At 38.8% G+C, this 18,811-nt stretch overlaps 1 protein-coding gene across 1 annotated transcript in view; it reads right to left on the reverse strand.

Annotated features, from left to right (window-relative positions):
* The window catches only part of TRPM6 (transient receptor potential cation channel subfamily M member 6), a 256,602-nt gene extending 238,674 nt beyond the window's left edge, over positions 1-17,928 (reverse strand). Inside the window, exon 1 of the mRNA XM_007498544.3 lies at positions 17,686-17,928. Within this exon, the coding sequence (XP_007498606.2) occupies positions 17,686-17,694 (9 nt within the window). The 5' untranslated portion in view covers positions 17,695-17,928. The remainder of the gene's footprint in view (positions 1-17,685) is intronic.
* Between the last annotated feature and the right edge of the window lie 883 nt (positions 17,929-18,811).

Genomic DNA, 18,811 nt, shown 5'->3' on the forward strand with positions numbered 1-18,811 from the left:
TTTGAGGGACTGTTAGGTTTTAGCCCTGATTCAAAAGAAGCAGAAGTACACGTGAGGAGACAATTTCTCAAGGGCTGTGATAAGCACTTGAAGGATTTCTTCAGGAATTATTGCCCTAAGTTTGACACCATCTCACTTAATGAACTTAGAGATACTGCCATCTATCTTCATGGGTTAACAACATGTGATACAGAATTACAACAGGTCACTGAACGAAAGCTAATGAAAGACCTAGAGGGTACAGAAATTAGTGACCAAGAGTCAGACTCAGACCCAGATGATACAGTACCAAATGGTACAATAATAGTTGAACAAAACAGTGATGAAGAACAGGAACCTTATGAGTACTTTAAGCTTTATGATAAAGTTCATATAGATTTAGATGAATGGGACACAAATTGGCATAGTGAACACCTGAATTCAGACCAAACAAGGTTTTCTGATTCTGATTCTGATTCAGCAATTGAAAACATAGAAAACTCTTTATTAGTAGAAGAAATACTGTATAATACAGGAGTCAGTAGTTTTGAAGAATTTTGTAAGAAATATGACTTAGGGGACAGTGACACTAAATTGGAAGTAATATGATAGAGACTGGTTCGAGTTCTATAGGGTAGCAAACAGCATGAAATCTTATAAAAATCTAGACTGCTAGAATTGTTACATTGGAATTAGCATTAGATAAGGCATAGGATAGTTCGATTTTACTTAATATTTGAATTTTATATTGATTGCAATAGGGATGATTTTTGTATTATAAAATTGTTAGATTGTAAAAAAATTTTTGTTGGTACATAATCCTAACCCTCTTCCCACAATTCAGTCTTAGCCTAAGATAGGAATTTAGATTAGCAAATAGACAGATTAAGATAAGATTTATTATTTGGAGAGGGGAGAGGTTAGATGGGAATAATAAATAGCATAGATAGATTAGAATAGACATAGAAGATAAGTAACTGGTGTGGACCAGGGTGGCACCATGGGAACAACAGGAAATGGAGGATTTGTGATAGAGGCTGGCTCTAGAGAAAAAGTGCCAGACTGAAGAGTATATGAAATTGATCACCTCGACGGGGGCGGGGCCCTAGGAGTGGAATCCTGAGGAGAGAAGACTCTGGTGAGGAGAGCAGTGAGGGTCTCTCTGTCTTGAGACTTTAAAGAGAGAAGGTGGATAAAGACTTTCTCCTGTGGGTTACCCACTTTTCCTGCTGGTGACTGGAAATATTTCCCCCAAACACTTCCCAATTGAAGGGAATTTCTGAGAAGAAACCTGAATAGACTTTACCTTAACTCCTGTTGCCCAGGGGTGAGTCAACCTGACTTTCTCTCCAGGGGCTCAGGCTGCCAAGATCTGAGTTCCCCCAGACTCCAGGAGGGAGGAAAAGGATTTAGATAGAGACAGGGACACCCTTTCCCCATTTTCCTTTTCCCATTCCTCCCTGCCCATTATTCCTTTGTATTACCTGACTGAGTTAACATTAGTTACCTCTTCCCCAAGCTGAGTGTGAGTGAATGGATCTAGGGGAGACATTTCGGTCTCAAATTGTGGAGGGGGAATAAGAGGGACAAGAGCAAACTGGGGAGAGCAGCTTTAGCTAAGGAGGGAAGGCAGAGGGGAGAAAATCTTCAATACCCCCTCTCCTCTCTCTGAGCAAATCTATTACATCTTCTGTCTCTCCTGAACCCTGCTTTGTGGTAGGGAGGGTTCTCCTCTCTTTCCCCCCCCCTCTCCATACCAAAAGCCCAGACCCTCCCTCTTGGGGTACATCCCTTCCTTCTCTCTCTCTTATTTTATTTTTTAAAAACATTCTCTAGGGTCAAGTATGGTCATTATAAATACAAAGTGTTTAGTGTTCTATTTCAGTCACATTGCTATAGTAAGTGTATGTTACTTTTCCTAATTCTAGTTGCCTTATTCTACAATAGTTTATATGTTTTTCCATCATATTCATCATTACAGAAGTGCAATAAAATTCATTCATATTCCACTATCTAACCATTTCTTTAACACAGTTTGTTTAGTTAATTCCCAATCAATTAGCACCTACTTTGTTTCCAGGTTTTTGCTACCATCACAAAAATTGCTTCAACGAATATTTTGATATATTTGGGACCATCCTTTTTAATCTCTGATTATGGGCAATGGGTACATGGGACATTTTAGGTGTTTGTTGTCATTTAAATTTTTAGAGGAATCCCAAATGACTTTCCAGTACTGTTGAATCAATTAACCTCACCAACAGTACATTCCTGTATTCCCAAGACACCATCAGCATTGAGTATTTTCCTCTTTAATAGTCTTTGCTGAGTGTGAGGCAAAATTTCAGTTATTTTTAACTTGCACTCTATTATTAATATTTATCTTAACCTGTCTTTCATATTATCATTAGTTTTTAATTCCCTAATTTTGAAGATAAGGAAATAGAGGATGAGTATTGAAGTATACAATACTGAGTTCTCTGTTGCCTTACAAACATTAATAATCAATATTTTACTGGGTTCAAATCTGGCCTCAGACACTTTCTAACTACATAACCCTGGGCAGATCACTTAACTCTAATGGTCTAGCCCCTACTTCTCTTTAGCCTTGGAATTGATGCCTGGTACTTCCAGGTCATTAGTTAAATTAGAAGAAAGGGATTAAGAATTCCCTTTTACAAAGCTAAGGGTTAAAAAAAAAGAATTAATATTATAATAGTGTCCTTGTTCTTAACATCCCTGAACTCCCCTAAATCAAAGGACCTAATCAGTCTCTCTTAATTATAAAACTTAATCAGTTTAAGGAATATAATTAGTTTCCTAAAGAAGAGAGAACTCTTATCTAAATCAATGGAGGAAATATCTTGTTTATTGTAGATGACTCTACAAGGGTGAATGTCTTTTTGTTAACCAAATTTAAAATACACCATTTGTTTATCTTTGATCTAACCAAAAGAAACATCTCCTATAGGGTTTCAACTTTGTTTATGGAACCCTCAAGTTTGCTCTGGTCCCTTGGGAACAGGCCTTAAGGGAAGTTACAGACTGACCTTGTCTTAGCCTGAACAATAAACCTTAAAGTACCCAAAGATCTCAGCATAGATAGGATTAGCAGATATAATCAAATCTTAAGTACCCTTTTGTTTTAGAAGTTTCTCCCATTAAATCAGAGGTCTCTCCCTTCTGACTCCTTCCCTTGTGTCCATTGTAAAGCAAATCAATTGAACCTTCCAGTCTTTTTTTTCCCCCCAAAAGTATATAAGACCCCAAGTTCGTCAGGTCATTGGAAAATCTCCTTTGGAGGTCCTTTTCCCAGAGGCATTGTTCCCAGAGTTCCAGAGCTTTGTCTCAGTGTGGTATCTAGTGTTTGACTCAGGATAGCATCCATCAGAGCATTGTCTTCCTTGTCCTGATTAAAGACTTGTTCTTTCTAACTATTTTAGTGGTTCCGGGTTTTTCAAGGTTGACAAAGGGTAGAGCATATATAATTTTTTTTGTTTAATAATTATAAAATGCTAGCTAAAAACTATATGATTGTGTTTTACTGTACAGCGTGATCATTTTGGTAGGAACTAGGCCTATGATTTAGAGGCATAGAAGTCTCCTAGGTAAAGAAACACACCCAATGAGTACAGGTCAGCACCTTCCCTGCAAATTACACTCCTAGAAAGTTGCCTAGGCAGAAGGTCAAACACATTGAACCAGATTAGAATGTGATTGGAAAATATTTAGTAAAATAGTAAAAAGAAAAGAAAAGTAAAATAGTATAAATAAATAAAATGAAAATGCAAGAAAACATAGATAATGCTAATGTGTGGTTTTTCTAAGTCACCACAGATCCTTACCAATGTTAATGGCCCAGTTTTTATTTGAGTTTAATACCACTGGAACATTAAGAGGTTAAATGATTTGCCCAAGGCCACAAATCAATGTGTCAGAATTAAGATTTGAGCATAGATTTTTCTGACTTTGAAGCCAGATCTCTATCCACTTTGCTCTACTGTTCTGTACTCTTGTACATTAATAAAAATATATCTGATAATTTGGCTAAAAGAAAAAAAGATTTGTTTTTCTTCCAGTTTGGGCAGCTTGTAAATGGTTTCCTAAACTCTGAAAGAAGTCAACATGGCTCTGTATAAATTCTGAAAATCTCAGCGGTCACACTGGGTATTGATGGCTCAGGCCTATAATCTCTGCTCCCAGGGAGGCTGAGACTGGTGACTGCTTGAGCTCTGAAGTTCTGTGTTGTTGACACTAAGAATGAGTCTCTGGGAGGGAAGGCATTTCCTACTGTCAACTTTGTTTATGGAAGCCCCACATTTGCTCCTGTCCCTTGGGAATTTACCTCAAGGCAAGCCCCAGACTGACCAATAATCCTTAAAGTTCCCAAAGATCTCAGCTTAGATAGAAATAGTAGATATAATTAAATCTTAAATACCCTTTTTGTCTTAGAAGTTTTCTCCCATTGTATCAGAGACCTCTCTCACTTAGTCCAGCCATTGGCTGGAATCATCCTTCCCTTGTGTCCATTGTAAAGCCAATCAATTGAATTTTCCTGTCCTTTATTCCCCAAAAGGTATATAAGACCCCAAGTTCTTTAGCTCACTGGAAAAATCTCCTTTCGAGGTGCTTTTTCCAGGAGATGTTGTTCCCAGAGTGCCAGAGCTTTGGCTCTGTGTTGTATCTAGCACTTGACTGCATAGTGGCAAATCCAAGCATTGTCTTCCTCATCCTGATTAAAGACTTGTTCTTTTGGGGTTTCTATGTTTTTCAAGGTTGATACTACATTATGTAACGTCAACATGGAATCTAGAAACCCCAGACTTATAGCCTAGTTAGATTTGATGAGCCCCAAGTTTTAGGACTAGTTTGTAAGTTGGAGACTCCAAAGCTTGTACTTGTTCCTTGTTCCTGTGAGAATCCATCCTGAAGGGAATCTAACTAGGCTACAATTTTGGAGTTCCTAGATTTCATGTTGACAGTAAGAATAAACTATTTTCAAGTACACAGCTGTTAAAAAATTATTTACAACCCATAGGGCAAATGAACAAAAGTTGACTGAATGAAAGAGACTGCCCTAACCCCAACATATGCTGAAAAATGTCTTTACTTTGTAAAAAATAGACTTGAATCCAGGACTTCAATCCCCAGAAGCCCTTGCTCCACTTCCCCAGAATGCTTTGTAATCTCACTGAAAACCTCACCTGGGCCGAGAAGAGATGGGGTATTTAACCTGATTGCAAAGGCTTTTGTGTCTCTTTTTTCTTCCCTGTTTTCTGCTTGCAAGCAGAAGTGGCTCTTTTGATAATGTAGGTGAGGTTGTCTATTGTCTAGGCCCCTGGGCCTAGACGCATGCTTTCTTATTCTATATTACCTTTAATAAACCTCATAAAAATATAATACTCCTTGCAGAGAGAAACTAATTTCTACCTGCCTCAGTTTCCCAAAATTTTAATCTTTATACCTTACCCTTTTTCTCAGCATTGGACTTGCCTGAGCTAGTGGCCCTAGAGAGTGAACAGGAACTCAATTGCTCCCAGCTCTTCAGAGACTCCATGGTGGAGACAGTCCAGGATTCTGAGCCCAAGAGCCCCAAGGATAACAGTGCCTCCAAGACCACTGGCACTGATTACAGTTCAGCCCTTATAGCCATTCACTAAAGTCAACAACTTTTGTGTAGAAGAGGCCCAATGTACCAACATCAACCAAGAACAAGCTGCAGTATCCCATAAAACCCTGGCTCTGTTTCCAGCCTTGTCATAGTTCAAGGATGGGATCCTTATGGTGATGACACCTGGCAACTTCCTCTGGACACCTGACAACTACCTCCTCAGCAGTCTTAGCTACTAAAGACACAGAAATGAAAGTTCTCATCACCAATGTTCTTGGCACAATTGATTAGCTTAATATCAGAAACCAAGATGATTTTATTAATAGAAAAGCATTAAAGAAGATGCATTTAATCCACTTTGCCTCAGCATTCTAATGACCACCAGAATATTACATCTGATTTGATGTTCAAACCTCTTAAGTGCTACCTCACTCTTTAGAATGTAAGCCCCTTGGATATAGGGACTGGTTTACTTTTTTAGAATTTGTATTCTTATTCTTTGTATATTTAGCACAATTTTTCCACAGATAGTTAAGTGCTTAATAGATGCTTTATCATTCACTCACTGATACCTGGTCTCTGTCAAATTCCTTTTTGTTGTTCAGTCATTTCAGCCACGTGTGATTGTTGGTGTCCCCATTTGGGGTTTTCTTGGCAATAATATTGTAGGAGTTTGCCTTTTTCTTCTTCAGTTCATGTTACAGAGGAAGAAACTGAGGCAAATGAGGTTGAGTAATTTGCCCAGGGTCACATAGCTAGTAAGTATTTGATTTGAACTAATTAGGATGAATCTCTCTGAATTGAGGTCCACACTCTATTGGCACTACCTAGTTGCCTAATCCAAATTCCTATGTGCCCTTTAAAGACCAACTTAAATCCCATGTCTTTCCTGTTATCTTCTACTGGAAATGACACTTCCCCCTTCTGATTCACATGTGGTATTATTCTGTGCCTTTCTTGCCACATCTTCTCATAACAGTTATAAGCTTCTTATCTCAATGTTTAGACTGTAAGTTCCTTGAGAGTAGAGACTAGGTCTTATCTACATTCTGCATTCCTCCTACCAATTCCATTCCATGTCAATACAAATCTTTGAAAATAATCTACTCAAGAGCAAAGCATAGTAGATAGAGAATTATCTCTGAAACCAGCTAGACTTAGCTGGCAGCTGGGTAGCTCAGTAGATTGAGAGCCAGTCCTAGAGATGGGAGGTTCTAGGTTCAAATCTGGCCTCAGACACTTCCCAGCTGTGTGACCCTGGGCAAGTCACTTGACCCCCATTGCCTAGCCCTTACCACTCTTCTGCCTTGGAGCCAATACACAGTATTATTGACTCCAAGATGGAAGGTAAGGGTTTAAAAAAAAAAAAAGAGTTCAGAGCCTCTGGCACATACTGGCTAGGTGACTTTGGGTGAGACTCAGTGCTCTTGGTAATTAAGACTATACATTGCAAAGAAGGTATGGATTTGCACCACTTGAATGCAGCCCAAACCTGATTGAAATGGAATTGGGTAATATTTTAAAACAAATAAAAATATAATTAAACACTAAAAAGAAGATGTGGATTTGCATTGATAGAGGGAGTTTTTTCATCCAAGAATTCCTTATATCAATGAATTCACAAATCTGTTTCATGTCTTCATTTTTTTTATCAATATGTGCAGAATCAATATTGTACATTGATTCTAAGGCATTGAGAGCTAGTCAATAGAGATTAAGTGACTTGCCCAGGGTCATTCAGCTAGGAAGTATCTGAGGCCAGATTTGAACTGCCATCTCTAGACCTGGCTCTCAATCCACTGAGCCACCTAGCTGTTCCTCCCTACCCCCATTCCATATCTTTAGGTGTGTAGGTGATATGTTTGTGGCTACTGAAGACCCCATTGTGATATGAGATAACTCTTATGGAAAGGTTATGGAAAAGAGAGGGGAGTGGAAAAGAGATGAGGATGGAAACAGAGAATGGAGAGAAAGAAGAGGGAGAGCTCTGGCTTTGGAATCAGGAAGTCTGGGCTCAATTCTACTTTGCACCCATACTTACTGTGTAATCCTGGGCAAGTCACAACCTTGGGGTGCATTAGGCAACTCAAGATTGTAATTGAAGATAAGTTGGGAGATCCTTTTGGAAAGTATATGAGACATCCTCAGTGACAGAAGCAAACACCATTGGTGAGCATACTTCTTCCTATTTTCTGCCTTCCTTGACAGTCATCATAGGTCATCAAACTGTTACATCTTCTAAGAAATCTTGTATAATTTTATCACACATGTGGAAGCCCCTTTGGTAGAGAAGAGCCTATGGAATGGTATTTCATGCATTGTATCAGATATATGTGTAAAATGCTTTTTAGTAAAGTCAACAAATAACAAGTACAGTAGGATCTTGGGTTCTTTGCACTTTTCAACCAGCTATGTGAAAATGAAGTCTGCTACAGAATATTATTTATAAAAGTTTGTCCATTTTCTTCTCATGTTGTTGAGTAGTTTGTTATGTCTGGCTCTTTGTGATCCCAACTAGGGTTTTCTTGGCAAAGATATGGTTTGTCAATTCCTTCTTCAGCTCATATGTTTTACAGATGAGGAAACTGAGGCAAACAAGGTTAAGGGACTTGTCCAAGTCCCACAACTAGCAAGTGTCTGAGTCCAGATTCCAGGTCAGAAAAATGACTTTTTGCCTCCAGGTCTAGCACTTATCTACTATACCATATACCTGTCCAATGCCTCCTTATCTTTGATCTAGGGATAAGGACTACAATTCCAGTAGTATAGGGGATTTTTCAGAAAAGAAACTCCCTCCATCTAAACAAGGTCAGAATCTTTGAATTTTAACTTTCTAATCTCAGATCACAGAGAGGTTGACTTGTCTGCCATTCCACAGCTGGTATGTATCAAAGCAAAATTTGAATTTAAGTCTTTCTGGATTTAAGGCAACTCTCTAGCCGTCATATAACAATTCATTGTGAATCAACTAAAACTAAAACAACAAAATAGAAGCCTTGGTTGTAGGTAGGGAAGCTGCAAAAGAACCTTAGATATAAGACAAGAAAAGAAGGAGCCTTCTGACGTCCAAAAGATATTTGCTAACCTAAGAAAGAATTGAATTTAAAGACCTCTGAAATCTGTGAGTGTCTGCTTGGATCCTGCAGACTTCATAAACAGGCTGTTATCAGAGGAGGAGCGCAAAGGTTAGTGTCAGGTGTATCACTCAAAGACTTAGCCATAAAACATCTCTGTCCAGCTCTTTGAGGGAAATGCTGAAAAAGCACTTTGTTGCCACTGTAATCAACACTTCCAGGATATGATATTGTCTGAATCAAAAGGTATATTAGATTTTTTTACAGACAAGTTTTAAACTTTGTTCTCACCATGTATTTACCAAATCAATATGAAGAGCGTTTTGAGTTCTTTGAAATTAGAAAAGATATTTATGTAGGATTTAAAGACAGAAGGGACCTTAGAGGGCATCTCGTCCAGTCTCCTCAGTTTAAAAGGAGAAACCGTGGTCCAGTGACGTTAGTTGACTTGTCAAGATTACACAAGCAGTATATGACTAACCTAGGATTTGAACCCAAGTCTTTTCACTGACTTCAGCACTTTATTTTTTTAATACTGCGTAATATAGTAGAGGTTGTAACCTTTTAGCTAAGAAAGAAAAAAGCATTTATTAAGTGCCTACAATGAGGGCAGCAAGTGGTTCAGTGGATAAAGAGCCAAACCTGGAGACAGGAGGTCCTGGACTCAAAATTTGACCTCAGATACTGCCTGTATGACCCTGGACAAGTCACTTAACCTCAATTGCCTAGGCAATACTTAGCATCAACTCTAACACAGAAAGTAAGGGTTGTTTTTTTGTTTTGTTTTTAAGGGAAAAAATGACTATTCTGTATCAGACACTGTACTAAATGCTTTACAAATATTATCTCATATTTGATCCTTACAAAAACTCTGGGAGGAAGGTGCTATTATTATTCTCATTTTACAATTGAGGAAACTGAGGCAGAGGCATCCTCCCCAGTTCACAAAGCTAGCTAAGTATTTAGGGACACATTTGAACTCAGGTCTTCCTGACTCCAAAGCTAGCACACTCTACTCTGCAGCATGCCACCTAAGCTGCTATGGTTTAGAACTGTGGAACTACATCATTACATTCTAATATAATTATTAGAAAATAGGGTTATGAGGTCATCTTTTAAAAAGATATTCTGTGAATCTGATGAAAGTTTTTATTAAAACCAACATTTAAGAAGCAACTTAAACTTTTTGAGAATTCCTATAACCATAAAAGGAGTGGATAGGTGGCCCAGTGGATTAAAACACCAGGCCTGGAGTCAGGAAGACCTGAGTTCAAATTTGATCTCAGACATTTACTAGCTGACTGATCCTCAGCAAATCACTTTACCTTTTTTGCCTCCGTTTCCTCATCTGCAAAATGACCTGGAGAAGGAAATGGCAAACCACTCCAGTATCTCTACCAAGAAAACTCTAACACTTTCTGACAAATAAAATGACTGAACAACATAACCATAAAGGGTTAAATGTCTTAAATATATAACTGTGTTGACATTCCTCCTAAACAATGTTTTGTTATCTCTCTTATCTCTAAGTATTTTTTTTTACCACTCTTCCCCCTATTTTCTCCTTTAACCCTACAACTGTGTGGAACTTAATTTCTTTTTTTTTTTTTTTTGAATTTAGGTATTCTTTTTTTTTTTTTTTTTAATTTTAATATTATTTTATTTGGTCGTTTTCATACATTATTCACTGGAAACAAAGATCGTTTTCTTTTCCTCCCCCCCCCCCCCCCCCCCCCCCGCCTTTCCCTCTCCCATAGCCGACGCATGATTCCACTGGTTATCACATGTGTTCTTGACTCGAACCCATTTCCCTGTTGTTGGAGTTTGCATTATAGTGTTCATTTAGAGTCTCTCCTCAGTCTTATCTCCTCCAACCCTGTGGTCGAGCAGTTGCTTTTCAGCGGTGTTTTTACTCCCACAGTTTATCCTCTGCTTGTGGGTAGTATTTTTTTTTTTTAGATCCCTGCAGATTGTTCAGGGAAATTGCATTGATACTTATGGAGAAGTCCATCACCTTCGATTGTACCACAATGTATCAGTCTCTGTGTATAATGTTTTCCTGGTTCTGCTCCTTTCGCTCTGCATCACTTCCTGGAGGTTGTTCCAGTTCACATGGAATTCCTCCACTTTATTATTCCTTTTAGCACAATAATATTCCATCACCAACATATACCACAATTTGTTTAGCCATTCCCCAATTGAGGGGCATCCCCTCATTTTCCAATTTTTGGCCACCACAAAGAGCGCAGCTATGAATATTTTTGTACAAGTCTTTTTGTCCATTATCTCTTTGGGGTACAAGCCCAGCAGTGCTATGGCTGGATCAAAGGGCAGACAGTCTTTTATCGCCCTTTGGGCATAGTGGAACTTAATTTCTATAGGCCCATTACTCATTCATTTTCTTTTTCTTTTCTTTTTTTCTTTCTTACTTTTTAAAAAGACTGAGTCTCCCTATCTCCAGCAGCCCATAAGTGCAGGAACTATTCATAACTCAATAATACTCTGATCACTCTGGAAGCTTTAAAGCTTCGATCTGTTCCTTTCCATTTCTGTCTGAGTTCAATGACTCCTCCTTAAGCAACCCGATGCCCTCCCCCCCCCCCCCCTTGGTACTAGGGAGAGGGAATGTGTAATCATATTAATGATGAACTTAGTTCAGAAAATGATTGGATTAGCTTGAGTCCTAGAACTCCAGAGTTCAAGAGATAAACCAACTTCCAACCTCCAATTAGCTGAAACAACAGGTATGACTACTACCTTTGGTTTCATTCATTAATCAGTTCAACATTAGTCATGAAACACTATTCTAAATGAAGAAGCATTTAGAAATAATGAATGTGGGGTAGCTAAGTGACTCAATGGATGGAAAAACCCAAGCCTAGAGATGGGAAGTCCTGGGTTCTAATTTGGTCTCATATCTTCCAAGGTTAACTCTAATTGCCTAGCCCTTATCACTCTTCTGCCTTATAACTTATTCTTTCTTTTTTTTTAAACCCTTACCTTCCGTCTTGGAGTCAATACTGTGTATTGGCTCCAAGGCAGAAGAGTGGTAAGGGCTAGGCAATGGGGGTCAAGTGACTTGCCCAGGGTCACACAACTGGGAAGTGTCTGAGGCCAGATTTGAACCTAGGACCTTCTGTCTCTAGGCCTGTCTCTTAATCCACTGAGCTACCCAGCTGCTTATAACTTATTCTTAATATGGATTCTAAGAAAGACAGACAGACAGAGAAAGCAAAAGGAAGGAAGGAAGGAAGGAAGGAAGGAAGGAAGGAAGGAAGGAAGGAAGGAAGGAAGGAAGAAAAGGAGGAAAGAAGGAAGGAAGGGAGGAATGAAGGGAGGAAGAGAGGGAGGAAGGAAGAAAGGGAGGAAGGAAGAAAGGGAGGAATGAAGGGAGGAAGGGAGGGAGGAGGGAAGGAAGGAAGGGAGGAAGGAAGGGAGGAAGGAACGAAGGAACGAAGGAAGAAATTTTAGTTCTGACCCTTCCCTTCTAAAAGTTTATGACCTAGTTAGGAAGACAAGATGTGCATACATGTATAATGGCAGTTGTACCCTGCTCCTTTAAGCATATGCAGAACTTCCTGCCTTCCTTCTAGCTGTATGGTGACTTAGGAGAACTAGGGTGCTTTTGGATGAAGAAGCAATCTCCTTATTTGCCTCTTAGCCCTAGGATATGGGGAAAGAGAGGCTACATCAGTTTAAAAGGGAGAGAGTTTCTGACTTACTCTTCTTGTGGAAAGTGGCTCTCTCTCCTTAGACTTGTCATGAGAGAGCAAGGGAAAGATACTGTGGCAAGGCCCTAAGGGAGCTAAAGAGCATGTCTTTCAGAGGCCAACACAAGATTCAACCCCAGAGTCCTAGCTGACCCATTTGATTTACATTCCTCCGCCTAACATAGGTGACTAACTAATGATTTCAAGAAGGACACATTCCAGGCTTGGAAGCAGCCTTCAGAGTTTGAGACTGGAAGTCTCAAGTCCTTTGCTTAGACTTGATTGTCAGCAAGGGGGATTCTGAATCAGAGAAGATCACCATTGACATCAAGAAGCTCAGTCCTTGACCCTGACTGCCAGAAGAACTGAATGTGGAAAGACTTGTTGGAGAGTGAAGAGCCCAAGGCGCAATGTAAAATGCCTTTTTATTAGTCCTACAAACTGCATTATATCCTGATGTTTCAAGAATCGACTTCTTGGGAGAGTATAATAGTAGCTAAGGTGTTGATGCTACCTCATAAGCTTTCTGTCAATATGGCCTTAAGAGTCTTATATGCTGTCACCATTTCTTCATGGAAAGGATATAAATAGATATCCTATAATTGATCTGCTTTATAGATTTAATATCTTTCTACTTCTCTCTTTGAAGAGACCCTAAATATGAACCAGAACCTAAATTATAAGTAATTCTTTCTTTCTGGTAGCAGCCAGTGGCACATTGGATAAAATGTTGAGCCTGGAGTCAAGAAGACTTTATTTCAAATATGGCCTCAAACACTTACTGGCTCTGTGATTCTGGGAAAGTCATTTAATTTCTGTTTGCCTCTGTTTCCTCAACTATAAAATGGGGATGATACTAGCACCTACTTCACAAGGTTGTTGTGAAGATCAAATAGAGATAATATTTGTAAAAAGCATTTAGCACACTGCCTGTCACTATATAAATGCTTATTTCCTTCCCCAACCCTTCCTCTGCATGTTCTAGGGGAAAACTATAAAGAGCCAAAGAATGTGAGAAAATTAGCTCAGCCCTTCTCATTAGAGGTTACACGTATTCCTTCATTCAGTGACCACATGCATGAGTAGAGAGGCAGAGGGTGCAAGCAGAGTGCTAGTGAATCCCTAAGTAAGAAAGACACTAACTGCTTAGAGGACCAATGAGAAGGGAGAGCAGCTGACCAAGTAGGAATTTAATTGGACTTTGAAGGATGGATAAGACCTGGATACAGAGCAAAGAAAAGGCATTGCTGACAAGGAAAACATAATCAATAGACATTGTGTCAAGAACAAGCCAGTTATCATGATAATACATCACTGGTGGAGCTACAAAATGGTACAACTGCTTTGGAAAGTAATTTGGAATTGGGCAAATAAAGGGACCAAAATGTCCAAACCCTTTAACCTGGAACTCCAATTCTGGGCTTATACCTCAAGGAAACCATTGATAAGGGGAAGGGGGGAGTCCCTATATACTCCAAAATATTTATTACAGTACTTTTTGTGATAACTAATCATGGGAAACAAAGCAGATGCTCATCAATTGGTGAATGGCTAAACAACTGAATATAATGGAATATTACTATGCTGAAGAGGCAGTTGGGTGGTTCAGTGGATTGAGAGCCAGGCCCAGAGATGGGAGGACCTGAGTCCAAATCTGGATTCAGACACTTCCCAGCTGTGTGACCCTGGGCAAGTCATTTAACCTCCATTGCCTAGCCCTTACCACTCTTCGGCTTTGAACCAATACACAGTATTGATTCTAAGGAGAAAAGTAAGGGTAAGTTCTGGGTGACAAGAAATAATGTGTATGATGAATATAGAGAACATAGAAAGATCTGTGTGAACTGATGCAGAGTAAAGTAATTACAACAATGTAAATGGAAAGACATAAAAAATCAAAATCAAATTAACAAAAGTTTAGAGATCAGTGCGACTTGAATGGGGAAATATAAGAAGACACCCCAACCTATCCCTTAATGTGGAGGGGAGAGATATAGGTGTTACGTATTGCACATGTTTTGCACCTTGTCAGTGTATCGATCAATTGGGCTAACTGATTTTTCCCCTTTCTAAAAAAAGCAAAAACAAATTATTTGTCATAGAGATTGGCTCTTGGGGTGGGAGAATGGGAGAAATACATGAACTATTCTGGTGATGGAAGAAACAGAAAACATCAATTAAAAAATGACAAATAATAACGAAGAATGAGCCTGGCGATTTTTAGGGGCCCAGAGATATGGCCAGCAGGACTAGGATGAAGAATTCATGTTAGGAAGCAGCAAGGGAGAAGACTAGATAAGCAGATTAAGGCCAGATCACAGAGATACTCCATTGCTACAAGAAAGAATGTACAGATGGTCTTGTATGCAAGTTTAAAGGGGGGGGGGGGGGGCGAAAGGGGATCGCTATGCTTTCAAGTGATGGTTCTTTGCTTCTTCTGTATACTTCATCGCCATATTCTGCTAAGTGCCTGGAACATTTCTCCAACCCTCTTGTCCATTTCCACAGCCAATGCTGCCCCGGTCCTTGCTACAAACAGATATGTTCCTACTAACCTTTCCATATCTAACTCACTCATTTCTGTCTGTCCTATGCACAGCAATATAGCCGTCTTCAGCACTGTTTTATTTGCTGAAAAGTTATAGATGACGAGGTCACTCCCCTTCTCAGAATTGCTATCACATAAAAATGAAAAGTCTAGATTGTGACCTTCAGAGTTAACTGTCAATTGACTAAGAGTTCTGGGGCCAAGCCCATGATCTCTGTTCCAGTTGGACAAATATACTTGCTGTCTTCAACACGTAAACAGATAGCAAGCCAGGTCTGAAGACAGGAGGCCCTGGGTTCAAATATGACCTCCATCATTTCCTTGCTACGTGACTCTGGGCAAGTCATTTAACCCAATTGCTTAGCTCTTACTGACCTTCTGCTTTGGAACCAATATTTCATATACGTGTAAGACAGAAGGCAGTGTTTAAAAAACAAAAACATCCTTATTCTGGACAGCTAAAGGTAGTTGTATATTTATCTACCTTTAGCTACATTTTTTTAAATATTCAGTGCCTCAGGGTGAGGTAAGAAGAACAGTTGGAATAATGCCCTTTCCTCTCAAATCCCTTATCACTAAACTTAACTACTCATACCCAAAGAGGTTCCATATTCTGATAATCAAGCAAACCCCCAAAACGTTTTTTGAACACTTGTGCTAGGGCACTGGAAATATAAAGAGACAACATGGTACATTGGAAAGAGCATTGGTTGTAAAATCAGAGAACCTATGTTAAAATTCAACATCTGAATCTCTACTTGTGTGACCTTGAACAAGTCACTTAACCTCCATAGATCTGTTTCCTCATTAAATAAAGGGAGGGAGGTTTGGACTGGAAGCCCTGTGAGGTCCCTTCCATCTCGAGTTCTATGATTCTATGAAATAGTTCTGGTTTGTCCTTAAAAATCTTCACTGTCTAGTTGGGAACTTAGACCAGTAATGATAGCAAATACTAAAGGTCTCAGCTGGTGAGACCTGAAAAGATAGGTGCTAAACACTCAGATCATTGTATTTTTGCTATATTCAGAATGTGGTCCCTATAAAATTTAAACCAACCAGAAGAATGGGGGGAAATGCTAAGTAGGCAGGATAATGTCTCTACTAAAAGCAATTAGATGGAGTGAGTAAGAATGCTGGGTTTAAAAGCAGAAAGATTTAAATTCATTTATTACTCCAAATACTTAATAGATATGTGACCCTGAACAATTCATTACCCTCTCTCAGCCTCAATTTTCTCATCTGTAAAATGGGCATAATAATAGCATCCACCTTTCAATGTCATTTTCAGGATTCAATGAAATAATATATGTATAACACTTTGATAACCTTAAAATAATATATAAAGGCAAGCTATTATTCTAAGTGGAAGATAGGTGGAATGGGGAGAGATCTGTGACAGGCATTGACTAGCACAAGAAGAGATATATAGATAGTACTTCAGATAATTTTTTACCTACTCTGAAAAAAGAACAATGAGATTAAAGCTTTCTAAATGGGGCCCAGAATGTCATTTTACCTCATTCCACCCCACTTTAAGCCCTGTACTATCATCTTTCCTCTTACATTAAGTACTTCCAAAGCAATGTCATGTATTCTACTTTTATTACTTGTCTCAGCCCTTTGGTGTTGAGTCATAGCCAACTCTTTATGATTCCATTTGATATCTTCTTGGCAAAGATACTGGAGTGGTTTACCATTTCCTTCTGGTGACTTATTTTTCAGATGAGAAAACAGACAAATAAGGTTAAGAGACTTGCTCAGAATCACACAGCTGGTACATGTCTGCGGCCCTACTTGAACTCAGGCCTTCCAGACTCCAAACCCAGCTCTCTATCCACTGCGCCACTTGCTGCCCTGCCTCGATTTTGGGTTGTTACTCAATAATTATTATATAAATGACTGTAAGATATTTTATAAAATCCATAAGTCTGGATGCTTCCCACATTCAAGAGATGTCAATGTATCATCAAGTTATTTACTGAGAGCTAGAACTATAGCAAAGCAGAACACCCCCAATATTGTTGAAATGAAATGGAGAACGATTCAAAGCTGCTCAAGGAAAGTAACCCATGACTACTATTCTCCAAGTGATAGCTCTGATCCCACCCAATATTCCTTTACAAAGACCAGAAGTAGAAACACACTTATCTTTTCCACCTCAGTGAGATAATTGTTTCCCCCCAAATTCCAAGAAACTTAAAAGAAAAAATGATCAGCTTATTGTCTATAAATACTTGACTTTGAAACAACAATATTGTTAATAGAAATAGAATGGTCTAGCATTTCAAAGGTTGCTCAATTCTGCCTCCCACTCGTTTTAACCAAGAAACATTTTGTTCCAGAGTTGTTTTTCATTTACAAACAATACGATTTAGGTAATTTTAATCTATGTGGAATCATTTCTGATCCATTTATTCATCAGACTTTCATTACTACATAATGACATTCAATTACATTTCCATTAACAACAAGAAAGGTAGTTTGTTAAATAATATTGTTTTTAAAGAAGCCACTAAAAAGGCTGTTACGCTAGTGTTAAAGATGGGAGCTTTCCTTTTTTTCTTAGTCTATGAAACAATCCTAAAAAAAGAACCATAAATTAAAACCAAGTGGCTATTTAGAATTCAGAGATAGGAGGAAAATCCTTTCCACTTTATCTCCTTCTTTATTAAACAACAACACACCAAACTAATAAAAGAAAGAGAATTATGAAACACCTTCCTGAGAAGAGGAACTTTTCTCTTGAGGAAAAAAATTACTTACCCTCCTCATTCCCTCAGCTAGAACAGAACTTTCCTTGGCCTTCAGACACTGAGTTTTAGGCTGAAGTTTCCATCCTCAGCACAATCAGATAAAATCGTACTTGAGGTAGCAATTGATGGAAACAGATCTGCAAATTTCCATGTGCTTACCCTGGAAGGGAGAAATTGCAATGAACCTTAGCCCGGTATGGAGTGAAACGCTTTTAATTGTGCTTAAACCTGATGAGGTGATTTCACTTTTGTAACCAGGAACTTGTGACTAAGTATCTGGCAGGGAAATGATTAACAATTGTGTCATTACCTAGTATGGACCTAAGGTTCTCACTATAGAAAATCAGCATAAAGGACTTTTATAAATATTATTTTAGCCTTTACATACATCTCTCCTATATCCTTGACCACCTACAGAACTAAAAACCTAAAGGTTTTTAGGATACCCAATTAATGTCATTGGACTGAAAAAGGAAAATCATTTTCTCATAAATTCCCTCCTATTTAATAAAGGAATAGTCATACTAAACTTCAAAAATCTATTTAAAGGACCTCATGATTATTTCCTTCACTTCCACCCTCAAAGCAAGATTTGATGATCTTATCATTCTGATTTTCTAAAGGATAAAGTTTGTTTGTTAAATAATCCACAAGAATTTCTAAAAAATATTGGGAGGCAGCAAGGTGGCTCAGTGAATTGAGAGCCTGGGCCAGAGATGGGAGTTCCTGGGTTCAAATCTGACCTCAGATACTGTGTGACCTTGGACAAGTCATGTAACCCCCATTGCCTAGTTGGCAAACTGATGGTATGTATGCTGGAGCATGCCGGAGGGGGCTACTCCTCTCCTCATCTCTGCACACATCTGAGGACATTTCTCTCATCACCCACCCATATATACGCCTACAGAGAGATATGGCTATCTCATATCTATAGGCATACATTTTGTTAGTTCACAGTTGCTTGTATGTTGTCTTCTCCATTAGACTGTAAGCTTCTTGAGGACAGGGATTGGTTTTGCCTTTTTATAGCTTTGACACTGGCATAAAGGGCATAATGGCTTATTGATTTTACTGAACGTCTTAGTATTTTTACATTCCTCCAGCATCAACATTCCCTACAAAACCCCTACCAATGT

This window comes from Monodelphis domestica, chromosome 7, assembly GCF_027887165.1.
Source record: "Monodelphis domestica isolate mMonDom1 chromosome 7, mMonDom1.pri, whole genome shotgun sequence".
Classification (NCBI taxonomy): Eukaryota; Metazoa; Chordata; class Mammalia; order Didelphimorphia; family Didelphidae; genus Monodelphis; species Monodelphis domestica.